Genomic DNA, 26,955 nt, shown 5'->3' on the forward strand with positions numbered 1-26,955 from the left:
AATACAAATTGATACAAATCAATATGATTTTACGAGATTAGGCGATATTTTACGCGATCTGTCCAAATCCATGGACCGTTAAGCATCACTCAAGAAAAATTCTCGGACGGTTCATGAAGCCCTAAAACAGAGAAATCTCTCTCTCTCTCTCTCGATCAATATGTATCCTTCAAGAATGCAGTCTCCATGTATAGACGCCTGTAAGACCTTCGCGTGCTCACACCAGCCGTTTCTAGGGTTTCTCAGTCATCACTCTCTCTCCTCATCCTCTTCATCACCATCATCATCTTCTCTGACCTTCGTCTCTGTCCGCAAGCCCTACCCCTGCGTATCGTGCAGGTTCAGCAACGAACGCAATAGGAGCCCCAGCCGCGAGAAGCATAGAGAGAGAAACAGCAGTGAAAGTAAAGAGAGAGTGAAGGGGACGAGGGGCAAGGACAATGTGTGGAGCGTCGATAATGCGATGGCTGAGGAGAGGACTGGTCCGAGCAGGAAGAGAGGGAAGAAGGTGAGGAGTGTGAGGAAGAGGTCTAAAGGCGATAAGGTTATGGTCTCTGGTGCTATGTTAATGGAGGTTGAGACTGTTCTTCAAACTCAGGTACTTAAATTTCTGTGATAAACTTCATTATGTAAACTCAGCTACTTTCAAAATCAACAGTACTAATGATTGGGGAGAGTAGCTGTTAGGTGATCATTTGGATGGAGCAACTGAATTGGGTTAATTTGTTTGATATTGAGATGTATTGCAAACTTATTAGGCATTTCAATTACTTCTTAAATGTTTTTTTATTGGTATTTTGTGGAAATTAGGAATATGAAGTGAAAGCCTCTATTTATTGTTAGAAATTGTGGTTCTGACAGTTGTTTTGCAATTAAATGGTTTTTGGATTCATTGATTGTTGAAACTGTAATAATTGAATTTCTCTGCATTTTTGCACGCCGTCAAGCCATTAAGTTATTTTTTGGATTGGGTGATTGCTGAAACTGTAATAATCCAATTTCTCTGCGTATGTGCACACTATCAAGTCTTTAACATTTGGCAGCAAGTTGTATTGCAAGTTGTATTCATTTGGTTCCAAGGTTCTAAATTTAGAAATTGGACTAGAATAATGATTTCCTTTATCTTTTGAAAATTAGAGTTGCTCAAAGTCAGCCTAGATAAATTCAAATTTAAGCCCAACGAAAACCAGGTGTTAGCTTTCAGATGTGTTCATGCACATGCTTGTTTGAGTGCATGTCTATTTGTAGAACTGGGTTCTCTTCTATGGTTTTTTATTCTATTCTAATGCATATGGTGGGTTCTCTTCTATGGTTTTTTATTCTATTCTAATGCATATGGTGGGCTTTCTTTTCAGGAACCGGTTATTCGACCAGCATGGAATACCTTTGCTAGTAGTGTTAGTGGGATATGGAAGGGACTGGGAGCAGTATTTTCACCCATAACAGCTGAGATGGAGCCCATTGAGATTGGAAATAAAAGTGAAAACCTTTATGACTGCTATACCCTTTCCCGTATTGAGGTAGTGCCATCCCCATCTGTAGGGAAGACATCTCAGATTCGAAGGATAATAAACTGGGTGACATTGAATCCGTATGGTGAAATTCAGCTTCTGAATGGAGGGAGCAATAGCAGCAAAGTAAAATCTAAAGATGCAGATGCATCTTTACCTGTGAAGGAAACATGTGATGGAAGCCCGAAAAGACATGTATTACCGAAATTTGAGTCTTTCGACTTTAAAACTAGTGATGTGATGGAAGAAGATCTAATGGGCATGGAGCCTGGTCTTGTTTTCTTTGAGGTAGGATTTACCCCTTTTTTGATGCATTACTCAAGAACTCTTTTATGGATGGAAAAAGTTGCGTAAACTACCTAAAAGAAGTTGGTTGATCTTAGAGTTAATTATAGGCTACAAGCTTTCAGGTTTGCAGCCAGGGACTAATGACTCTATGGTTGTGGGTGCTGGGTATTATCTGGATCAAATAGGGCTAGTGTTTCTAAAAACTGACAATTTGTTTGTATAAGTTTCTGTTTCCAGTTTAGGTTGGCCTTATTTTATGCACGATGTTTTTTTTTTTTTTTTTTTTAGGTCTTTTCAATTTTCCCTGTTCAACGTAAATTGTTTTGGATTGTTTCTGCTCTACTTATTGGATGCACAACTGCTAAAGCCCCAGCCTGTCCAAATCCATTTGATAGCTTACTGTCAACTAGAATATAATCTCAAGATTGAAGATCGATCTGCACTGTGCACTGAGATAAAACAGTAAAAGCCATAACTTAGGCCGAGTTTATGATTTCAGTAGCCTTGCAATTTGATTAAATGGTTCTTAGTTTATTGCAATGCCATTTGAAGAATGGTAGCAAGTATTTGGCCATTTATGCACCTACAACAAAACTCTTGGGAAAATTATCTGCTTTTAACATTCATAATATGTAGGGGTGAGCAGCGGATATATCGATCCGCCAAAACCGACCGAACCGAACCGATCCGCCGCATTTTGGACGGATGCGTGATGATGAGCGGACGGTTGCGGATTAATTTTCTCCAATCCGCCAATTTGGCGGACGGATGGCGGATTTGAGATTTTTTGGCCGCAACCGAACCGCCAATCCGCCAAATCACGAGCACCTGTAGTAATTTATAAGACTTTGTATTTTCAATTTGTTTAAATATTATGTTTGTGTTTTCAATTGAAAAAGAGTTTAAATATTCTGTTGAAAAAAAGTTTTCAACTTGATTATATTTTTGAATTGAAAAAAATAAACGTATTATTCATCTATATTTTTTAGTTTTTAAATCTAACTCTAAAAATAATAAATAGAAAATATGATATATGCTAGTTGGTTTTTGTTTTCAAAAACATATGTAGATGTAACAATATAGAGACATTCAATCTCTACAACTGCTCTGTTTATGGTTTTGGTGGTTTGAATTGTTATTATATTTTAAGAATTACAGATTGTAATACTTTATAGGGATGAATCATGCTGTGATTGTAATATGTGGATGAAGCATGCAGTGATCGTGATATTCTAAAGTTTCAAACTTTCTTTCTTTGGATAAGGCATACAGTGATTGTAATACTTTTTTAAGTCATTGACTGTAATACTTTTTTTTTTTTTTTTTTTTTTAAGGAAGTGCACAAGTTGAATTATGTTGAAAATTTATAAAATTTTAAACCGCCAAACCGATTCGCATCCATCCGCCAAACCGCCAATCCGCTCAATCAACATCCGCCGGATTGGCGGACGGATGCGGATTGATTTTCTTCAATCCGCCAATCTGGCGGACGGATGGCGGATTAGAGGTTTCGTGGCCGCAACCGACCCGCGCCCACCCCTAATAATATGTTTTTAAGGATGAAGAAATTTTTTTTTTTTTTCCTGCATTTTATTTTCTGTGCATCAAAAGTATCTCCTCCTCATCAATTCTTCCCCTTCCTCCTCTCTCAAACTGGGTGGGTGTGAACAAAGAAAATAAAAGAGGGGAAAAAAAAAAGTCAAGTAGAAAACTCACTTCCATTCCACTCAATAGAACCCTGAAATCATACTTCTTGGGCTACTTTTGTTCCATATATGATACCTGTACTTCTTTACCTTGATTGACATTCAGTTTGTCCTTTATCTATGTTTCACCCTACAGAAAGTGCATTGTGTTTAAGTTTCCTATGAACTGTAGTGTGGAAACTTTGTGTACTCTTTGCGATGTTCTTGTTTTTTGGTTACTGTGTAATGCTTATATGTGAATAGGTTGTTGACTAATAAAACGTGATCTGCACACATGAGTTAATTTGTAATAAAATGAAGGTTTTTAGAACTCAAATCTTGGCTGCTACAATACAATTATATTTCCTGTTAAAGGAACTTTGGTTCGAAGCGTAAATAAGGTTATAAGAATCTAAATCTTGGTTGCTAAACTTGTACATCCTGTTCAAAACTCATAGGCCAGAGGATTATATGATTTTCAATCAACATGGATGGTGGTGAAATCAAGCTTTAATTGGTAAAATTTGAAGTTGACTCCTTGTAACTTAACTTGTATAACTGTTTTGTGTTTTGATCTTTGATATGTAGGCCCTGCATGAACTCCCCAAGTTTTTGGCTTTCATTTAATGAGACTCAAATTGTTCAAAATTATAGAGAGGTCATATACACAAAAAATATTTTAAGATGATGATGATGGCTGGAGAAAATATTGGAAAAATCATGTCTTTAATATCATTGGGGGAAGTCTATATGGGTAATTAGTACTTCCCCTGTTCTGTTAAGATTGCATTTCAAAGTATTACCAGATAATTGTCTCATCTGATCCTGTCCAGACCTTGTAGTGGTGGGAGCCTTATGCATTAGGCTGGCCTTTTTTAGCAGAAAATTGTGGCAGTGAACTAGAACTGGAAGGATTTATATTATCTATTGCAGTTAGGAATATGAAGATAAATCTGATTAGTATTGTTAATATTTTCAATTTGAAAATGGTATGTACAAACTCTGTTTGATGGAATATTGCATGGTGATGATAGGAAAATTGTATGATTATTCTTTTAGACAACCGCTTAACTTTGATTTCTTTTTCATGAAGGATGGATCATACTCCAGAGGTCCAGTTGATATTCCAGTTGGTGAAGCTACTGAATCTAATTACTACCTTAACCCAACTTTCAAGTTTGAACAAGTAAGTTCACCATGTTGTTTTGTTTTCTGATATTTGTTTAATTATCACTGGCTTTTGTGGTTTAACTAGTATAATACTTTAAAAAGTATTGTTAGTTTAGTATTGTTGATATGATTGGGTAGGAATGCAAAGTGAAAGTGTTCTGTTATTTAATTTAATATTTGAGTGCTGTGCACCGATTGAGGAAAGTTAAAAATTATACTATGGTACACTTCAAATAAAAAAAGAATAAAATGTGCTTATCAAAAGAGAAATAGACAAAATTAAAACAAAAGATTTGAGTACTTTTGAGTCTTGTGTTGTGTCATTTGAGCTGCATTTTATCATGCACAATGTGAACTTCTTTTGCAATGATTGAGAGTCTTTGCAATATATGGTTATGCCATGCAGCATCTTTATATTGCTCGACAAAGTGAACTTACAGACTTACAGACTTCAGCATCTTTTGACTTACAGACTTCATATAGAAGTATTCAAAGTAAGAATGCATATAAACCCGGATGACTTGAAGGATTTTCCAAGAGGTTGTTTTCATCTAGTCTCCATTTGGATTGGTCATGCTGCCCTTAAATATTTTTGGCTATAGGAAACCACTAACAGGATGTTAGAATGTGGTTGGATGGCTATTTCTTTTGTTATTTGAGTGAAGTCAAAATCAAGTACTTTGCATAACAGGTTCATGGGTTAGAGGGTGATCGAGGGAGGGAGGGTGGGAATTTCTGTGATGCAAGAGTGATCTGCAGAAATGGTTGTAATCGGTTTTATCAGTCTTCCTTTCTAGTTCTTTTATTGCCTTCTGTTCTTTAGTTTAGACGATGTGGATGAGATGAAGTTAAATTCTTCTTTCTTTACTTTAGACGATGTGGGTGGATGGGATCAAGTTGGAGAAGATGAAACAAACTTCTTTAGAATGTTCCCCTACCTTCAGCAGATCCTTTTAGTGGGTTCCTCAATTCTGGTTTTAGTAATAAGCTTAACATAATTCATTGTGCTGCTACTAATATATTATGTTTGGAATGTTGAAGGGCTCTTCTATTTGCACTTCACAAATATGATTTATTATATGTACGTAATTTTTTCATCCAGTCTCTTAAACATATTCAAATTTCTCTATATATCTACAAAACTACTTTTTTTTTCCCTACTACTTATGTTATAGTGGAAACTTGGTCAATCTGGTACTGGTACTTTCCATGGAAACAGAAAAAACAAATGCTGGCTTGTAACTTTGGTGGTCTCATAAAAAATGGAGTTGGTTGGTGTTCTTGTTAAGTATCAGTGTCTACAACATTAATGGTGGTGGACGTGTTGGTGATAACCGATGATCAAGTGGTGTCTTGGGGGTTTTGCACGATGTTCAAGGTGATGGTGGCAGTGACTAGAGTAGAAGCTCTTGCTTTCATGGGCTATAATTTCTTGATTGCACAAAAACCTCTTTTTTACCCATAACTAAGTTTTGAATATCCTATAGCTGCATTACTGAAATTTGATTGCTCTCACCTATTTTTTTTTTTTGCTATTTCTTTTTCTTTTGCTCCTAAAGAGATTTAATATTTAGTCACCCCCACCCCTCAACACTGCACCCCCTTAACTTTTTGAAATTGGATGATAAAAAAGTTGCAGTTTTTTTGTTAATTGGACCTCTAGAATATAAAAGAGACTTATTCAGTTTATTAATGTTCCCTTGCTTAGTGTTTGGTGAAAGGTTGCCATAAAAGACTGCGGATTGTTCATACGATAGAATTCAGTAATGGCGGTTCAGACATACAAATTATGAGGGTTGCTGTTTATGAAGAACAGTGGGCCAGCCCTGCTAATATCCTTGACCAAAGGTATCATTTTTGCTTAGGCACCAATGTCTCTTGTTTTCTTTGTTCATTGAGTATCAGAGCATGAAGATATAATACTGCATTGTCTCTTGTTATTTGAAGTTGACGTGCTGTTCTTCCTGTTTTCTACCACTGAATGAGATTTAATATGGTTTGGTTTGCTGTAATGGCTGCAACCTGCAAAAGCAACGTTTTTGCTTTATACCATTCACAGGAAAAAAAAAGGACAAGTGATTAGTATGGGTCCACCTTGAAGTATGTATATCTGTTATGCAAGTTTATTGATAAGTGCAATGAAATATATTTCTAAGTTGATTTGGATTCTAAGACCACCATCTCCACAATCAACTGCAACAATAGAACTATAAGCATGAATAGTTTAATCCTATTCTAGCTCCTTCAAATTAAACAGATGTTCTTACTGCAAATAGGCTTTTCATGCTTTCCATCCCCGCAAAAGCTTTCAAGCGTGATTTTATTTATTTATTTATTAGTATTTATTTATTTTATTTTATTTTATTTTTTTTATTTTTAATGTTTTGTGTGGAGAAACTGTCTTCTTAGGTTCACCGAAAAAAATCAATAGTTATGGGTAGAGCATTGCATTATATGTCAGTGCAGGTGGAAGCATTTTGTATCTGCTTCTCTCTGCATAATGCTTATGGAAAGAGTGATAGCGCCATATGTTTGGTACATACTGTGAATGTTTGCCATGATTGAATTGTTTAGCTTTTGTAGGTGCATGTATTGAATGTTGGGTTCTTACTTGGACATGTTTTCACATTCTGATTTCAAAATTTATTTGCCAATTTAATATTTTCTTGGGAATTGAGACTGCAAACATTCTTGGGAGGACAAACATTAATTAATCATCTCTATATGTAATTTTCTTTATTGTTTTGGAAGCAACATTGAGGTTGCATTTTGACATTGGGAGAAGTGATTGCTTTCCCACAAGAGGAAAATGGGTATATTCTGCAGTACTGTCTAACAATCATGGTTTTTTGGTTAAACGGTCTTGGGTAGAACTCAAGCCCAAAAGCTAGCTCAAGAGGTGAGGGTGCCCTCATGCTTTTATACTGCATATTATTTTAGTAGCCAAGCAATGTGGGATTTCACTTCACACGCTCCCTCATGCCCAACGTGCTCACTTGGCAGCACCTGCGGCGTGCAGGCTAGGGAGACACCCTACCCTTTCCTAAGTACTCCGGCTTTGATACCATGTTACACGGTCTTGAGTAGAACTCAACCCCAAAAGCTAGCTCAAGAGGTGAGGATGCCCGCACCTGCATATTGTTTTAGTAGCCAAGTGATGTAGGACTTCGCTTCACATTCTTATGGGGATTGTTAGTGGAACTAGTGGAAACAGGATCTCCCTTAAATTTTCACAAAATTCGAGGGAATACCCTTCTGACTTTGGGTGTCATTTTCATTTCAAGGAAATACCACATTTCTTTTTAATTTCCGTCTCCTATCATATTTCTTATTTATTCATATTTTGGTTGTGGTTTGCTCTATGTTTTTCCATATTATTGTAACTAATAAATAATTATTTCCAGCACAAAGGACTGGTTCTTTGCTTTATAAATGCACTTCCACCAATCTACCACATTATTCTCTTGTTAGTTTTCTTGTTTTTAACAATTTTATTTTTGTAAGGCATCAGTCTCACACTCCTTATTCTTGTTAGTTTTTTGTTCTTTTTATTATTTATTTTTTTATAACTGTTGTTACTTGCACTATGATAAATAGTCCTTGGGAACCCTACTTATAAAGCTATGTATAGCCACTACAGTCATATTAGGATAGGCTAGAATAACTCTTAAAAAAGAGATTAGGGTGGTGAAAATGATCTTTTCTGATGGGAAACCATGTAGATTGATGAGTTTACAGATCTTCATTTTCTTCCTTGGTAGAGCTGGAAGGGCTTTTATTTCTAGTTGTGCAGATTTTGAGATTTCATTTGAAGTGGTTTCCTTCCCTTCACCTAGAATGATGACTAGGGCCAAGTTGTGAGATTCTGGTACACTTGATCATCTTTCGCTGAATTGCTTTTTTCAAAACCTTTTTGAACATGCTGTTCTTCCATTTCCTATTTTCTGAATTATGGTACTATTACTCCTAGAGCTTTATATGGAATGTTAGAAGCCTGAATAATACGAGGCTACAGGCTTTATATGAGAGTAATGTCTTACATATCATTGTCACAGCGATCTGGAGTTTGATTTGAAGCCATTTTCTCAGAGAAAAAGAACTCAGCCATCAGAGCTGACTGGTTCTTGGAAGGTGTTTGAGGTGAGTGCTACACCTATCTATGGTGAAGAAGAAGAGATGCTGACAGAGGAAAACAATGGTACTCCTTATGTGTACCTTTGCACAGAGACTTTGAAGAAGAGAAACTTGCCTGAGAATCTGGTTTACTTTGGAGAGGAAGAGTTGCTAGACATGCAGGACGTGACCGTCCTTTGGCTGCCTGGTGGTGTCACAGGTTGTGGTTTTTATTTTTTTAATTTTGTTTTGTTTTGTTTTGTTTTGTTTTGTTTGTTTGTTTGTTTGTTTTTTTTTTTTTTTTTTTTTTTTGGGGGGGGGGGGGGGGGGGGGGCTTACAACACAGTGGGACAGAGGAAAAATATTACAAAAACATGTGGGGTGTAAGTCGTTCTATAGTGGGGGGCAACTTGCAAGTGTCACTTGCACCCGTCCATGTTTATGTAAAATTCTTTTTATATCCCACTGGGATGTAATTCCCCCTTTTATTTCCAAAAACAGAGAAGTACATCAGTAAGGAACGCATACCGTCCATTAAAAGAGTAGAAAAAACTCAACTACAACCAATCAAAATAAATCTGAGAGTTAATAGTCAAATACATATAAGGGAATATTCCAATTTCTACAAATCAAAATATTAGAAGCGGAAGGCTTGATTTGTTGAACTGAGAAGATTTAATCCTGACATCATATTTGATTTGTCATAGGTTATGTTGATGTGAACAAAGATGGCATCCTATGTATTGGAGTCGGGTGGTACTCGGATGAAGGGATCAATCTTTTTATGGAGAGAGATTATGGAGTTGATGGAAAGCTTAAAGAGGTTCGATCGAAGTCTGAAGTAAAGAGAAGATGGTCTGATCCAATACCCGGGTAGATTCTCTCTCTCTCTCACGCAGTTTTTGATATTGGATAATTGTTGTGGTTTGTATATTTTTGTGATCAAGAAAACTAAGAAATAGAATGGTCAAATGCCTACCCATGTTGGTGAATATTTAGAGATGTAAACTAGGAAGGGGAAAAAATTAATAAAAGGCTAGGAAAGGATTGGTTTTAGCAGCATTTTGATTTATCAGTTTTTAGTTTGGAAAAATTTGCCTGAACTGGTTTGTGGTGGCTGATTGGACGGTTTCCATCGAGCACAGTGGTTGAACTGACACTTGAGATATATTTAGGATCATCTTAATAAAGATTTGCAGCCATCAGGCCTTTTCCAAAAAGTATTAGGGATAAGATTGAACACGTAAGTACAATGGCTAGATGTTGCTCCATAAAAATCAATAGGAAGCAATTTTTTTACCCCAATCTAGTGTTATTAAAAGTGATAAGCGCACCAAGGCGCCAAGGTCTCTTGAGGCCTTAGGCACAAGGCAAGGCGCGGGCTTTATCGATGTAAGGCGCACCATGGCAAGTTAAAATAATATAATTTAAGATGAGACATATAAGCAAATAACTAACTGGTATAACATAAACAAAATGCAATATTGAACATTTTAAAAAATAAATACCAACAAATATCGCTATTTTAACATAGACAAATGAGTATAAGCATGCATTTCAAAACATAAAACGCGAATATCCATGATCTAAAAGTCAACTAATAACAATATTTCAAGTTTAAGCATGCTTTTCAAAACATCAACAAATTAAACCAACAAAACATAAAGTCTTTGCTTCCATTTATCCAATGAGGATCTAACAATCATCATCATCCTCAATATCAACAGCACGTAATTCATAATCTTCTTCTTCATCACTGGATTTGTATCCTTCTACATCTTCCTCTTCTGTCTCCTCTGAATCTGTCTCTTCCTCATCTATCAATTGACGTGCATTTGATGATCTAGAACCCCTTGGCCTTGCCCTCGACGATGATGGTGTCTTTGAAGTTGTTGATCTAGTTCGCTTATTTCTTTCCCGAACACCAGAAGCTTTAGCAACATCACCCCACGTCAAACTTTCATCATCGAACACATTATCGTTATCTTCATCCTCTTCTCCATCCATCCTCCCAACCAACTGTTAATTGCTTTCATCAATATTTGTTAAAGTGATGGGATCAAGTGTGTCACGCATATCATATCGACGTCTCAATTGTCTATTGTACTTAATAAATACCAAATCATTGAGACGTTATTGTTCCAACCTATTTCTTTTTTTTGTTGTGGAGCTACAAGAAAAAGAGAATGTATTAAAATTTACCATATGAGAAGGGGGAAAAAAAAAAAGAAAAAAGGAATTCACCAAACTTGAGGTAGATGCTCACATGCTCAAATACACTCCAATTTCTTTCACAACCAGATGCACTACAGGTTAAGCTAAGAACTTTTATGGCAAACTTTTGCAAATTTGGGGCTGAAGAACCATATGCAGACCACCAATCAGCTGTGAATTGCAACTAATTTTAGCACAATTAGAAACTTTTGATTTAATCTAGAGGCATAAAAAAGTTAATGGTGTAAAATGGATTACCTGGTGCCCTTGTCATTCTCTGCCTAATTGCTAGTGGCATCGCAAAGAGACTTTCAGATTTTGTATAAATACTCATTTCTTGAGTGATTTTATCTTGAATGTCAGTCCCTCCAACCAACCTTGACACACACTTATACAGCCCTGACATGATTTCAGTATCATGCTCAATACTTGGATTAGAATAGAAGAACTCCGGATTCAAAAAATGGCCAGCTGCATGAAGAGGTTGATGCAATTGGATATTCCACCTATTGTCAATGATTTTAAAGATGTTCTTGTATTTTTCTTCTTTTTCATTAAATGACTTTGCAATACTTTCTTTAGCCCTATCCATAGCCTCATAAATGTATCCCATGGCAGGTTTTTTCTCAGAATCAACCAACCTAAGCACATGCACAAGTGGACCTGAGACCTTAAGAGCATAGACAGCCAAATTCCAAAATTATGGCATCAACATAATCTGTGTTGCTTGTTTACCCTTTGGCTCCTTTGCCTATTTGGAGCTTGTCCATTCCTCCGAAGTGAACATTTTTCTCAAGTTGTTTTTTTGTTGATGAATCCTAGATAGAGTGAGAAAGGTTGTTGCAAATCTTGTCTTTGCTGGCTTGACCAAATTCTTTAACTGTGTAAACATCCTCATCATATTCAACACACCTGGACGGTTATAAATATAACCGTGTACCCGAATAGCCCTGTCAAATGTCTTCTTCATATGTGGCAATTTGAAAATATCTTCCAGTATCAAATCCAAGCAGTGAGCCGCACATGGTATCCAAAAAAGGTGTGGTCTCTTTGCCTCCAAAAACTTACCTATTAAAATTATAGAAACAAAACACAAAAGATTATTTAATAACAACTAAACTAACTAACTAACTAGCTAGTAGGGACATATTTTTTAAGAATCAAGACAAAAGATTATTACCAGCCAACACATTAGCTGAGGCACTATCTGTGATAATTTGGACTATATTAACTTCTCCAACATCATCCACAAACTTATCAAGTAGTTCGAAGAGTTTTTGCCCATCCTTTGAATAGCTTGAAGCATCGATGGACTCAACAATAGTTCCTCTAGGACAATTGACTAAAAAATTAATCAAAGACCTCCCATTCTGCGAAGTCCATCCATCTGACATCAAGGAACACCCATATTTCACCCATACCTCTTTATGAATCCTCATCAACTCATTTGTACGATTCAACTCTTTCTTCAGATATAGAACCCGCACTTCATGGAAATTGGGAGGTTTCATACCAGGACCATACTGCCCAATAGCTTCAACCATTGGTCCAAAGCTATCATAACTAACTGCATTAAAAGCTATACCTGCATCATACATCCACCTTGTGATTCTTATCACTGCTCGGTCTCTTAATTCTTTCTTATAAGTATCATTGTGATCAATTGTTGTTTGTTTTCCTTTCTATTTTGCACCACAAAATTAGGATTGGGTGTGTAGAATACATCCATGGGCCCCTTCTTCTTCAACCCTTTTGATCCAGCAAAAGAACTATTTTGATTGCTTGGCAGATTTACCACTTGGTCCATGAGGCCGATGAATCTCATAAGCAATGTCATCTTCACCCTCTACAAAATCATTGTTCATCTCATCAAAATGGGGCAACAAGTTCATTTGCTCTTTCTGTGTTTTCTTGTTTCTCATATACTCTTTTATCTCTTCCCTTACAGTAGGTGGACATTTTTGACAAGCTGTGACATTCCTTGAACCTTCAACAAGATGTTGTTTGACTCTATAAACCTCTCCATTAGATACTTTATCACAAAAATTACACTTAAATTGATTTGGGTTCTTAGGATTTAGCTGATGTGCATATTTCCATGCAGGATCTTTTCTTGTACTTTCAGATGCCATCTAGATCATAGAAGTAGAGAACAAACAGAGCAATTCAGAATTAAAAAAAAAAAATTAAATAATAAAAAAAAAGGTTCAAACAAATGAGGAGAAGGCCAAAAAAAAGAAAAGAAAAAGAAAAGCGAAAAATAAAAGAAAAAGAAGAAGGCGGATAGGGTATAATATAAGCAAAAAAGAAACGAAGAGACGAAGAACAGACGATGATGAAGAACAGACGAAGAACTAACGAAGAGCCGAAGGAGAAGAAGACGAAGAACAGATGAAGAAGAAGAAGAAGAAGAAGAAGACGAAGACAGAGAAGACTGACGAACAAGCAGACGGAGAGAACAGACGGAGAGAAGGGGAAGAAGGGACGAAGAAACAAAGAGAAGAACATACCTGGACATCCTGGACTGGAAGACGACTGAGGCCTGCGCTGGAAGATATGACTGGAAGAGAAGAACTTCTTTGGATATTTCGATTAGGGCTTGGTGTTTCTTTTGTCGTCGCTGATTTGGGCTAAATCTTCAAGTATATTTGAAGGAAATAATCTGTTGTAGTTGACCTATGAAATCTTGGTGGTCCAATTTGTATGAAAAAAAAAAAAAAAAGCCCTCAAGGCTTGCGCCTTGGGCTTAAATGCGCCTAGCTCAAGTCGTGCGCTTTAATCGCGCCTTAGTGAAATCGCCTCGCCTTGACCACTGCAAGGCACAAGGGGTGGGCATGGCTGGGCTTTGCGCCTAGGCGCGCTTTTAATAACACTGCCCCAATCTGATACTTGCTCTTAACATCTGACCCTAGCTTTTAAAACCACATAATTGCCCTGTTTTGTAGGGCTTATTTTCAATTTATTTCAGTTTTTAGCTTAATTTAAGATATTTTGGTGTGTTTGATTTAGCTTAATAATACAGATTATAGTTTTTTGTAAGCAAAAAATCAGCTTTTTCTTTGAGTGGGAGAGGAGAAGCTTTTCTGAAACAGCTTAAGTGCGTGGCCGCCATTTGAGGGCCAAAATAACTTAAATGCCCATTACAATTTCAAGTTATTACAAGTGTACCATGTATATAAACCAAAACAAACTCATTTCTGTCTCTTGCACGAACCAGAGAGGCGATTTATGGCAAATGGAGGCGATTTTCGGCGAAAGGAGGTGATTTCTAGTTCTCTCTCTCTCATGAACCAGTGCTCTCCCTCTCTCTCACACTCACGAACCAGAGCTCTCTTCTCTCTCTCTCTCTCTCTCTCTCTCTCTTCGCCACCACCATCGCATTGTAAACCCTAGCTTCGCGATTGAGCTTCCATGTTTGTGATCTCAATTGAGGGGCAAAACCCTAACCATCGCGATCTGAAACCCTAGAGTCATGATCGATTGCATGACGATCGACGGTGATGATCAACTGTCCGTCGTCGTCCCCCATCCCCCATCGCCACTGTGTCTTCGACGGTGGTGATGAACGATGAACCCTTTGGTTTTTAGTGTTCTTTTCATTAAAAAAAAATAAAAAAAATTAAGCATTTTAAGCCATTAATGAAATAAATAAATTTTATATTAGTTGATATTAATTAATAATTTTAGTAGTAATTGATACTAATTAAGCTATTAATTGATAATAAATTAAACAATAAAATGCAAAAATAGTGTATATTGTATATTTTTGTAATGAGTTAATAAATTAAAAAAATTAACAATTTTTATATTATCAACAGAAGAGTGTTATTAACCATTTTATTTTATTTTTTTATACTAATTTTGTTGGTTCATCTTTAAATAATTAATATGTAAGAAGAGAAGAACAAAAAAGAAAATAAAACAAAATGAAGAAAAAGAATAGCAAAAAGTCAAGATAAATTCAATTTATAACTACCAAGGGTAAAAAAGACATTTACATAGAAAAAATTTACTTCACAGCTTATTTAACAAATATTATTCAGCAACTTAAATTTATAATTCAACAGTTACATCAAACAGATTAATAACTTCTGATTAAAGTCATAATCTATAATTTGTTAAGTTATAATCTATAATCAGTTTTAACAGTTACACCAAACGGGGCCAATGATATGAATTTTAAAAATTGTGATGGAATAGAAGGTATTTCAACTAGTTCTTAACTTTTTTTAGTTTATCCAAACAAGAAATTTAAGGTAGAAGTTTCTTAAATTTTTATGTGATAGCAGCTAAAATGGTTACAATAACCGTTGTCTTTCTAGTTTTTCATGCATTGTTAGGTAGAAGCAATAGGAAGCTAACAAGAAAGTTAAGAAAGATAACGGGGGTATTATAGGAAAATAAAGTTATTATTTGCATTTTTCTCTTAGAATATAGAAGCAAAAATGTTTTGTGTAGGATAAAATGGGACATCTAGCTACATTTATTTCCAACAAATTTGAATAATAGCAGGTGGGTAGCACATCTCCTAAATTTGAGCTCTTGGGGTCCATCTACGATCGGTTTTGAGTTATCTAAAAATAAAAAATAAAAATTGAATGACCTTTAATGGCTTAAAACTAATTTTTCCTTATTTATGTAGTAGTGTTAGATCCACAATAAATCAATCTGTTTTTCGTAAATATAAATAAAATAATCTAAAAAAAAAAGGGTCCCAACTTTATTTTCTTATGGTTTGGAATTTCTGAATTCTCTTAAACCATGCCAATTGCTTGCTAGGCCATTTGCATGATTTTTGTATTTTTTTTAAAATTTATTTATTTTGAAACATAAATGAGAATAACATATGAATGCAAGATCTGGAGAGACTATAGGTTGCCAATTGAAAGCATAAATGGCATGGGGTGTTTGGCAGTTATCAAATTTTAGTCAAAATTATAAAATTTATAACAATTTAAAGCTTGGCATACAATAATAATATTTTTGCAGGGCAAACAGGACTTTGCATATTGCATAAAATCTTAAACTTGGCATTTGCAATGCTAAATGTTAAAATGTCAAAATCTGACAACCTTGTTCTGATGCTTATATAATTTTTTATCACAACCATCATCTCATCTTTCCAACCACTATTGAATCTTTATAAAATACATATAACTATTGATAGCATTGTCAAAATTTGACAATTTATCACAAAAAAATTATTAAAGATCCTAGTTAATGGAAGAGAGGGACACTTGTCTTTTTGGTACCAAAAATTTGAAAGCAGAAGGTTGGAAAATAGATAAAATATGTATTGAAATATGTGAAAAGTATATTATCTTATTGGTAAAATTTATTAAATATATGGGAAGAAGCAACTATCAAATGAAGTCATAGATCTGCAGTAGATTCATACTATATTCTTAGGCCTCGTTTGGGAATAGGCTAATTTAGTAATTTTTTGACTATTTGACTAAAAAGGTAGGTAAAAAAAACTTGTATGTTTGGAATGACTTTTTGGTTAATTACGAAAAGATGTGCAAAAAGTAGAAAGAAAAGAGAATCTTTGATTTTTTGGTATGAGTTGTTGGCTTTTTGGCTAATTTAGTAACTTTTTGGTTAATTGGCTAAAAAAATAAGCCCCCAAACGGGGCCTTAGTGGTGAGATTATACTCTTGACTAATGCCCTTAAGGTGGTGGTTAGCAAGACTTTTAAAGGATAGCAGTTAAACATTGGATGTCATAAAACATGGCGGTTGATCCCTACAAAATTTAATCTCTTTTTTTTTTTTTTTTTTTAAATTTTATTGTTGTCGCCATTGTCGATGTCATCATTGTTATCATTTTTGTGATTTTTTCCTCTTTGTTTTTTTTGGGGGGCAAAGATTTGCTTGTTAGAACATGGGAGGAAGGTCAATATATCAACAAGGTTTCATTTGTTTTGACGTAAAATATTTTACACAAAAGAATATTTCTTGTAAATTGATTTTATACAGAAAAAATATTTGTTTTTAGCGTTTAGGCGGCACTTGAAACAAAAATATTTTTTGTTTAAAAGAGAAATTTTGATGCAATAAAATGTCATTTATGACTTTTTAGTTGGAGAGCCATCCCCTTAGTTGTTCTTTGGTCTCTTTGAAAGCGTAGAACTGAATGTGTATTCTCTGGGCACAACTAGGGCTGCAAACGAAACGAGCCGAGCCGAGTCGAGTTTTAGTGTGTTTGGGCTTGTTTATTAAGATTTTAACGAACTCGAGCTCGAGCTGAATGAAAATTTAACGAACCGAGCTCGAGCCGAGTTAGCTGAGGCTCGACTCGAGCTCGAGCCTGTTCACGAACCTTAACGAGTCAAAAAATTTATAAATTCATACTTGCATGTGAGACTAAAATTACAATTAAAACTTTGATTATACAATTATATATACAACATATATAAACATACTAAAAAAAAGTCCATATTTTACTAAAATAATAATTACCACTATTATATAAATATACTATCTATAGTTAAGTATTATTTACATTTATATTTTTTAAATATATAAATAGCATATTTCTCTTATTTTTTATACATAATTTTATATTATTTAATATATAAATAATAACTATTAAACGAGCCAGCTAACGAGCCGAGTTTTAGACTGTTTGGGCTTGTTTATTAAAAATTTAACGAGCTCGAGCTCGAACGGCAAAAAAAAATAACGAACCGAGTTCGAATGAGCTCTTACCGAGCCGAGCTTGAACTTGTTCATGAATGGCTCTATTCATTTGCAGTCCTACGCACAACCCAACTTATCTGGTCTGCTTGAACTCATCAAAATCAGAACTGCCATTTGGCTCAAAGCAACAATTAAGGAATTCTCCTACTCAGTTGATGATCTTGTCTTCAAGTGGAGACAGATCAGGGGCGGTTTGATTCTTCAGCTGGTATTTTTTGCTTTGTTTATTCTTTTCTTTGGTTGGTTCCTTATCAACCTTGGGAAGCTTGCATTTGCTTGAGTTTGTGGCTCTTTGCGGTTCCTCTTTTTTTATTGATTGTATGTTTTCTCTTCTTCCTCTCCAATCAATAAAGTTTTCTTTGCTGATAAAAAAAAAAATTTATGACTTTTTAGTGAGCTAAGATATTTATTTAAAAATGTTAAATGTGTTGAAAATGTAGTGAGTGAGAGTTAAGTTTGTAAATGTTGACTTACAGAATTTTTAAAGGTAAGTCATTTTTGGAAAAATAATGCAAAAATATTTTTCTTAAAAAATCTTTTACTTGTTTTTTGTTTAACCAAACAACGAAAAATGAGTAAAATATTTTTGAGAAAAATATTTTACGTCAAGATAAACTAAGCTTAAAAACACCAATATTAACAATTCAAATATTTGCATCTCAAGCATTTTTCTTCAAATAATGTTAACAAAAATCTAAATCTCATAATCTCCATGTTATTCAAATCGAAATAGCATTCAACATAAAACCACATCTCATAATCCGACAATCAAAAAAAAAAAAAAAAAAAAAAACTACATATCATAATCATGAAACCATGCACACAGTATTATTGGAGTAAAAAGACAGCACTGCCCCTTGCCTAGCTCATAAGTGCACTCACGGCCCCTACCGAAAGTGAAAGCCCAAGCACTACAAAACTCTTGTGACCAAAGTTTCCGACCGCTCCGCTACCCGAAAGTGGCGCCCCGACAGTGATGGCTAGCTTCATGCCTGATTGGCAGTGACCAGGAGTGGGACATATGAAGTACATTGAACCGGTGGTAGTAAGGATAACATTGTTATTTCCTCCAGTATAGGATGTGAGGGCATTGGCGGAGTTGCAGCTGTTGTAGTCGCTTTGGCTAACTACGTCCACGCTGTGCTGAGTAGCAACATACGTGAACACTGGTAATCAAGATGAACATGTGATGCGATTAGTTTGAATCTATTTTTTTTTTTTTTTTTTTTTCAAATTAAAAGATCTTGAGAGTTCTAGGTCTATATATGTATTTATATGTTTTAGTCACCATTCATTACGAATTGATTTTGATATGGTCTACTTTGATTGGTCAGTGACATATGGTTCTTCCACATGAACTATTAAAGAATTCGACCTTATCTCCATTAAAAATTTTCGATTTAATAAATTATTAGTTCACAAGTTGTCACGTAGTGAGAGTCTTCTTTGATAGTGTCATCTTTATGTTTTTAATATCAAGTTAGATAGCATAAAACCAACTACCATGGAATTATTTATAAAATAATAAATCTCAACTCAATGAAATTTCTCATATTTTTAAATATTGCAATGTTAATTTGTAAAACTAGAATTCAAATACTTTATTTGTACGTTTTCAACTCAATTTCATCTTTTTTTTTTTTATATTTTTTTTTCTCCAAATAATTCAAATACTTTATTTAGAATGAAATCCTATCTCATGCATATATTCAACAATGCTAAAGATATAAAAATAAAAGTCAAAAGCATCTCTCTTCTAACTTTTAGATAAATTTTTTTTCCAGATTATTTAAATTACTTTTACCTAATAAGTTATAAACAGAAGTTGCATTAAATAGTCTGACAAACTCTCAAAATATAATATATATATATATATAAACAGTTCGGATAAATTTTATTACATAACCCCATAGGATTTAAAATTAGATGAGTCCATAATTTTATTTGATTAATCTTCCTCAAGAATTTGTTGTGGTGATATGTGATGGGTCCAATCAAGAACATGAGATAGAATTTAGAGAGAGAGAACCCTAGGTTTCTAAAGAGAGAATTATCTCAATCAATCAATGTTCAATATATCAAAAGTTTAAGCTTATTTTGAGAAGTAGGTTAAAAGTAAATTTTTGACACTTTTTTTTGATTTTTTTTTTAAAAATATGTTTAAAAAGATAAAGAAGTGATATGATTTAAAAAAATCAGCTTTTAACCCAGTTGCTAATATGGATATTGCATAGTCTACAATTTTAAAAATTAGCTTACATCAATAAGGGTGTTGCATAGTCATATTAAAAGTCTATCTTGGGTCTAGTATACATTGAATTAGAGTTAAAATTTTAAAAATTAGTCAACAAATCAAGCCCAGGCTTGACTTGGTGATGTTTTTAAATAAGTAGGGCTTGCATGTTGAGTAAAAAGTGGATTAAAATCAATTTATTAAAGATTAGCCAATTGATCATTTGGATCATTGGAGCTTTGCAATGGTTTTATGCATATGCAAAAGTAGAGCCAAAAAAAAAAAAAAAAAAAAAAGGGCCCAATACAAAAATTGTTTTTTCACGGTTGTTAGATACTTGTTTCATATTCTCTTTTTAACCCATTCAAGTTTGTTAAATATAGTCTAGAGATTTCGTTACCTAAATACCTCTAATAATTTTAACAACTATGCTAAACAAATTGAAGCATACAAAATTCAACTACTAGAAATGTGTAGAATATGCCCCCAAAAATGTAGAATTTAAAATCTAACAAGTAGGATTAAGAACTGCTAAATCCATAGCTATCAGTTGCATCCACAGCTATACCCTGTGCATGCAGGCTAAAAGGTTCTCAACGTAACACTCTTCCTAGAAAGAAAAGTGTTTTGCATACAGAAAGAATATTCATACAGGGAAACACATCCAGAATGACATATCAATGATATTTAAAAATTATAAGAACAATGATAGATGTTTCGATTGAAATTAAAACGACTACAAAAAAATCATATCATTCTGTACAGATTTTTTAATAAAAAATTTGTTAGTATATCATCACTCTGTATAGGAATTTTCAAAAAACTATAAATAACCAAGAGGCCTCATTTATGATAAATTTGTAATACTTTGACCAAGAAAACTTCACTCTTAACCAATGTGACTTTTGTGCTTTTTGTATTTGTTTGTGTGTTTTTAGACTAATTGCTAAAAAACTTATATGCATGTAAAAACATCTAAAATTGCCTCTTTTGGTAGCTGATTAAAAGCCAACTTTTTGGCTTTCTGATTTTTTTTTTATCTAAAATTGCCTCTTTTGGATAGTTGATTAAAAGTCAACTTTTTGGCTTTTTAATTTTTTTAGGTCATATTATCTCTTTATTGTTTTACATATTTAAAAAAAAAAATTCAAAAAAAGCCAAAAAAAACTAACTTTTAACCAACTTTTCAAAAAAATCCTTTTTATCTCATGAACCCAAAATGAAAATAAACCAACTTACAGAGAGTGTCACCAACTCTGAATGTTTTGCCAGAAACCCAAGTGATATAATTGACTTGCTGGGCCCAGCCTGAGGCGTCTCCAACGGTGTACTGTGTTGAGTATGCTGCCGGAGGTGGCGGTGGCGGGGAGGTGCCTGCTGCCGTGACAGTGACGGCTAGCTTCATGCCTGATTGGCAGTGACCGGGAGTGGGACATATGAAGTACATTGAACCGGTGTTAGTAAGGTAAACATTGTTATTTCCTCCAGTATAGGATGTGAGGGCATTGGCGGTGTTGCAGCTGTTGTAGTCGCTTTGGCTAACTACGTCCACGCTGTGCAAAGTGGCAGCATATGTGAACACTGGTAATCAAGATGAACATGTGATGTGATTAGTTTCAATCTATTTTTTTTTTTTTTTTCAAATTAAAAAAGCTTGAGAGGACTACGTCAATATATATTTTTATGTTTTAGTCACCAATCATTACTAATTGATTTTGATATGGTCTACTTTGATTGGTCAGTGACATATGGTTCTTCCACATGAACTATTAAAGAATTCGACCTTATCTCCATTAAAAATTTTCGATTTAATAAATTATTAGTTCACAAGTTGTCACGTAGTGAGAGTCTTCTTTGATAGTGTCATCTTTATGTTTTTAATATCAGGTTAGATAGTATGAAACCAACTACCATGGAATTATTTATAAAATAATAAATCTCAACTCAATGAAATTTCTCATATTTTTAAATATTGCAATGTTAATTTGTAAAACTAGAATTCAAATACTTTATTTGTACGTTTTCAACTCAATTTCATCTTCTTTTTTATATATATATATATTTTTCTCCAAATAATTCAAATATTTTATTTAGAAATAAGACGGATATGAAGAAATCCTATCTCATCTATATATTCAACAATGCTAAAGATTTAAAAATAAAAGTCAAAAGTATCTCTCTTCTAACTTCTAGATAATTTTTTTTTCCAGCTTATTTAAATTACTTTTACCTAATAAGTTATAAACAGAAGTTGCATAAAGTTACATTAAATAGTCTGACAAACTCTCAGAATAAAATATATATATATATATATATATAAACAGTTCAGATAAATTATATCAAATAATCCCATAGGATTTAAAATTAGATGAGATTTGGTTTGTAATTTATTGTTTGCTGGCTTTAATGTGGCGCCGGCAATGATGTTACCAATATATTTTTAATTTAGTCTTCTGAATAATCGTTCTAAAGTCATTTGGTCAACAAAGATTAAAGTTATACATTTTAACAGCATGTGCTTTTACACAAAACATATAATCATTTTAAGTTCGTTAACAGGGATTCTTAAAACACTCATTGACAAAGTCCATAATTTAATTTGATTAATCTTCCTCAAGAATTTGTTGTGGTGATATGTGATGGGTCCAATCAAAAACATGAGATAGAATTTAGAGAGAGAGAACCCCATGTTCTAAAGAGAGAATTATCTCAATCAATCAATGTTCAATATATCAAAAGTTCCTTACGAAACTTATTTTGAGAAGTAGATTAAAAGTTAATTTTTTTAATTTTTTTTAATTTTTTTAAAAAATATGTTTAAAAAGGTCAAGAAGTGAGCTGATTTCAAAAAATCAACTTTTAATCCAGTTGCCAATATGGATATTGCATGGTCTACAATTTTAAAAATTAGCTTACATCAATATGGGTGTTGCATAGTCATATTAATAATCTATATTGGGTCTAGTATACCACCAAGGATCCTCTAGAGTGAAATTTCCTTAAAGTTTCCTAGAGTGCTCCATTGTGTGGTTGAGATTTACTGGCCAGTCACATCAGAAAAATTGATGTGACTTGCCAATAAATCTCAACCACACAATGGAGCACTCTAGGAAACTTTAGGAAAAAATCACTCTAGAGGATCCTTGCTCCTATTATACATTGAACTAGAGCTATCATTTAAAAAATTAGTCAACAAATCAAGCCCAGGCCTGACTTGGGGCTTTTTCCATATTAAGCTAATTTATTATTTTAATTCTCAAATTAGGTTTAGTTTGGATGGAATTTTCAAACTAAGCTAAAGCGTTATTACAAGTCACGCTTTCACTGTTTAGAGCTGAAAATTTGATGAATAGTGAAAGCACTATCATAAACTACGCTTTTAATTAAGAAAGTATAGTTACAAATCACATTGTTAAGGTAAGTTTGTGAAAATGTGATTCCAAACCACGCTTTCACTGTTTTGTGAAGAAAGCGTGGTTAGAAACCACGCTTTCAACACTGTCCCAAACACAAACACTACACTCACAAACACACACTCTCTCTCTCTCACTCTGACACAAATACAAACAAACACACACACGACTCACACACACACTCACACTCAATATATATATATATATAAATTTTAATATATATTTATAATTTAATATATATATATATATAAATTTTATTTCATAAAATTGAAATTAATATTAAATATATAAAATAATTTATAATAACAAATAATAATCAACTATATAAAATGATTATTTTTTATTTTAATTCTTAATTTTTTTTTATTTTACTGTTTGGGGATAAAATTTATTTTTTTTATTTTAGGGTTTAAGGTTTAATTCTTAAAATTTATTTTTTTTATTTTAGGGTTTAGGATTTATAAAAAAAATAAATTTTAAGAATTAAACTATAAATTCTAAACTCTAAATCCTAAACCCTAAAATAAAAATAAATAAATTTTAAGAATTAAACCCTAAATCCTAAAATAAATTTTTTTTTTTTTATCCCTAAACACTAAGGTAGCGTTTGGTAACATTTACGTTTTTGGTTTATGTTTATAAAAATTTTACAAACTAGTTTCTGTTTATTTTTAGAAAAACATAAATTACAAACGTGTTTGGTTTGAACAAAATGTTTAAAAAAAATTTAAAACATAAACTAAAAAATATGTTTTTTCAAGCCTAAAATATTTATATTTATATTTATTATTTATGACAATGGGATCACACATATTATAAGTAAAAAAAAATTAATTAAAAAAAATATTTGAAAAAAATTTAATTGGAAAAAACGTGGTTTGTAAAAATTATTGAAAAAAAACGTGGTTTATATTTATTATTTATGACAATGGGATCACACATATTATAATTGAAAAAAAATTAATTAAAAAAATAATTGCAAAAAAAAATTAATTGAAAAAAAAATATTTTTCAAAAAAAATTGAAAACTGAAAACGTAAACTCATTTTTTGAGTTTATATTTTTTTTCTCAAATTTATAAACTGACACAACCATTTATAAACCAACGATTTTTCCAAAAAAAAATTTCAACAATTTTTACAAACCACGTTTTTTCCAATTATTTTTTTTAAATATTTTTTTTAATTAATTTTTTTTCAATTATAATGTGTGATCCCATTGTTATAAATAATAAATATAAATATAAATATTTTAGGCTTGAACAAACATATTTTTTAGTTTATGTTTTAAATTTTTTTTAAACATTTTGTTCAAACCAAACACGTTTGTAATTTATGTTTTTTTAAAAATAAACAGAAACCAGTTTATAAAATTTTTATAAACATAAACAAAAAACGTAAATGTTACCAAACGCTACCTTGTGTTTAGGGATAAAATTTATTTATTTTTTTATTTTAGGGTTTAGGGTTTAATTCTTAAAATTTATTTATTTTTATTTTAGGGTTTAGGATTTAGAGTTTAGAATTTATAGTTTAATTCTTAAAATTTATTTTTTTTATAAATCCTAAACCCTAAAATAAAAAAAATAAATTTTAAGAATTAAACCTTAAACCCTAAAATAAAAAAAATAAATTTTATCCCTAAACAGTAAAATAAAAAAAATTAAGAATTAAAATAAAAAAATAATCATTTTATATAGTTGATTATTATTTGCTATTATAAATTATTATATATATTTAATATTGATTTCAATTTTATGAAATAAAATTTATATATATATATTAAATTATAAATATATATTAAAATTCATATATATATTGAGTGTGAGTATGTGTGTGTGAGAGTTATGTTTGTGTTTGTTTGTATTTGTGTCAGAGTGAGAGAGAGAGATAGTGTTTGTGAGTGTAGTGTTTGTGTGTTTGGGGCAATGTTGAAAGTGTGGTTTCTAACCACGCTTTTTTCACAACACAGTGAAAGCGTGGTTTGGAACCACGTTTTCACAAACTTACTTTAAAGCGTGGTTTGTAACCATGCTTTCTTAATTAAAAGCGTGATTTGTAATAGCGCTTTCACTATTCATCAAATTTTCAGCTTCAAACAGTGAAAGCGTGACTTATAATAGCGCTTTATTCTAGTTTGAGAATTTCGTCCAAGCTAAGCTTAGTTAGGAATTAAGATAGCAAATTAGCTTAATATGAGAAAAGCACCTTGACTTGGTGATGTTTTTAAATAAGGAAGGCCTGCATGTTGAGTCAAAAGTGGATTAAAATCAATTTTTTAAAGATTAGCCAATTGATCATTTGGATCATTGGAGCTTTGTAATGGTTTTATGGATATACGAAAGTAGAGAAAAAAAAAAAAAAAAAACCTGAATAAAAAAATTATTTTTTCACTGTTGTTAGATACTTGTTTCATATTGTCTTTTTAACCCATTAGAGTTTGTTAAATATAGTCTAAAGATTTCTTTACCTAAAATTCATTGATTTTGGGTTGAATATTTCTAATAATTCTAACAATTATGCTAACAAATTGAAGCATACAAAATTCAACTACTAGAAATGTGTAGAATATGCCCCCCAAAATGTAGAATTTAAAATCTAACAAGTAGGATTAAGAACTGCTAAATCCATAGCTATCAGTTGCATCCACAGCTATACCCTGTGCATGCAGGCTAAAAGGTTGTCAACGTAACACTCTTCCTAGAAAGTAAACTCTTCCTAGAAGAGTAAAGTGTTTTGCATACGGAAAGAAAATTCATACAGGAAATACATCCAGAATAACATATCAATGATCTTTTAAAAATTATAAGAATAATGATAGATGTTTTGATTGAAATTAAAAGAACTACAAAAAGCTATATCATTATATACAAGATTTTTTAATAAAAAATTTGTTTGTATATCATCACGTAGTGTAGAAATTTTCAAAAGACTAAGCTAACCAAGAGGCCTCATTTATGATAAATTTGTACCACTTTGACCAAGAAAACTTCACTCTTAACCCATGCGACTTTTGTGCTTTTTGTATTTGTTTGTGTGTTTTTAGACTAATTGCTAAAAAACTTATATGCATGTAAAAATATCTAAAATTGCCTCTTTTGGGTAGCTGATTAAAAGTTAATTTTTTGACTTTTTAATTTTTTTTTATCTAAAATTATCTCTTTTGGATAGCTGATTAAAAGCCAACTTTTTAACTTTTTAATTTTTTTAGATCATATCATCTCTTTATTTTTTTTACATATTTAAAAAAAAAATTAAAAAAATTCTAAAAAACTAACTTTTAACAAACTTTTCAAAAAAATCCTTTTTATCTCATGAATCCCAAAATGAAAATAAACCAACTTACAGAGAGTGTCACCAACTCTGAATGTTTTGCCAGAAACCCAAGTGATATAATTGACTTGCTGGGCCCAGCCTGAGGCGTCTCCAACGGTGTACTGTGTTGCGTATGCTGCCGGAGCAGCGATCACGAGGATCATCATCAGAGCAGCTACCATGGCCATTGTTGAATATTGACTACAGCTTTTTATTCTGTTTCTTATATGCTATTTATGAGTAAAATTGATAAAAAGAAATAGAGAGAGAGAGAGAGGCACAAAAATGGTTAATGGTATGAAAGGGTGTTATA

The 26,955-nt window shown here is 32.7% G+C and overlaps 2 protein-coding genes and 1 long non-coding RNA gene across 8 annotated transcripts; 1 reads left to right on the forward strand and 2 right to left on the reverse strand.

Annotated features, from left to right (window-relative positions):
• On the forward strand, nucleotides 1–26,955 carry LOC114309094 (dihydroorotate dehydrogenase (DUF3598)). 5 transcript variants are annotated; one of them, XM_028254794.2, is made up of 7 exons: nucleotides 1–598; nucleotides 1,356–1,799; nucleotides 4,578–4,670; nucleotides 6,363–6,502; nucleotides 8,710–8,987; nucleotides 9,475–9,640; nucleotides 21,188–21,643. In XM_028254794.2, exons 1-7 carry the CDS (start codon nucleotides 161–163, stop codon nucleotides 21,225–21,227), a joined length of 1,599 nt encoding a protein of 532 aa, XP_028110595.2. In that variant the 5' UTR covers nucleotides 1–160; the 3' UTR covers nucleotides 21,228–21,643. The 5 variants fall into 5 exon arrangements, with proteins under 5 accessions (XP_028110595.2, XP_082772548.1, XP_082772546.1 ...); XM_082916422.1 differs by lacking the exon at nucleotides 21,188–21,643 and adding an exon at nucleotides 26,707–26,955 and having other exon boundaries at nucleotides 15–598; XM_082916420.1 differs by lacking the exon at nucleotides 21,188–21,643 and adding an exon at nucleotides 14,199–19,104 and having other exon boundaries at nucleotides 15–598.
• Nucleotides 10,610–11,428, reverse strand: LOC114284440 (uncharacterized). Of its 2 annotated transcripts, XR_014362210.1 has the most exons (3): nucleotides 11,240–11,428; nucleotides 11,034–11,152; nucleotides 10,610–10,937 (listed from the first exon to the last, which is right to left on the reverse strand). It is a non-coding gene; the product is annotated as an uncharacterized LOC114284440 (long non-coding RNA). The 2 variants fall into 2 exon arrangements; XR_014362209.1 differs by lacking the exon at nucleotides 10,610–10,937 and having other exon boundaries at nucleotides 11,029–11,152.
• On the reverse strand, nucleotides 18,378–26,923 carry LOC114309096 (blue copper protein). Its single transcript, XM_028254796.2, has 3 exons — nucleotides 26,674–26,923; nucleotides 21,155–21,496; nucleotides 18,378–18,848 (listed from the first exon to the last, which is right to left on the reverse strand). The coding sequence occupies exons 1-3, from the start codon at nucleotides 26,828–26,830 to the stop codon at nucleotides 18,544–18,546; spliced, it is 804 nt and encodes a 267-aa protein (XP_028110597.2). The 5' UTR covers nucleotides 26,831–26,923; the 3' UTR covers nucleotides 18,378–18,543.

Source organism: Camellia sinensis, chromosome 2 (assembly GCF_055761805.1).
Source record: "Camellia sinensis isolate YWXY chromosome 2, ASM5576180v1, whole genome shotgun sequence".
NCBI lineage: Eukaryota > Viridiplantae > Streptophyta > Magnoliopsida > Ericales > Theaceae > Camellia > Camellia sinensis.

Excerpts from the sequence above, each read along its gene's own strand:
- LOC114309094 (XM_082916419.1), top strand. The coding sequence starts at position 161 with ATGTATCCTTCAAGAATGCAGTCTCCATGTATAGACGCCTGTAAGACC. Across the intron at positions 599-1,355 it reads AGACTGTTCTTCAAACTCAG|GAACCGGTTATTCGACCAGC; the intron begins GTACTTAAATTT and ends CTTTCTTTTCAG. Across the intron at positions 6,503-8,709 it reads GCTAATATCCTTGACCAAAG|CGATCTGGAGTTTGATTTGA; the intron begins GTATCATTTTTG and ends TCATTGTCACAG.
- LOC114309096 (XM_028254796.2), bottom strand. The coding sequence starts at position 26,830 with ATGGCCATGGTAGCTGCTCTGATGATGATCCTCGTGATCGCTGCTCCG. Across the intron at positions 21,497-26,673 it reads CAGAGTTGGTGACACTCTCT|TGTTCACATATGCTGCCACT; the intron begins GTAAGTTGGTTT and ends CTTGATTACCAG. Across the intron at positions 18,849-21,154 it reads CAGAGTTGGTGACACTCTCT|TGTTCACGTATGTTGCTACT; the intron begins GTAAGTTGGTTT and ends CTTGATTACCAG.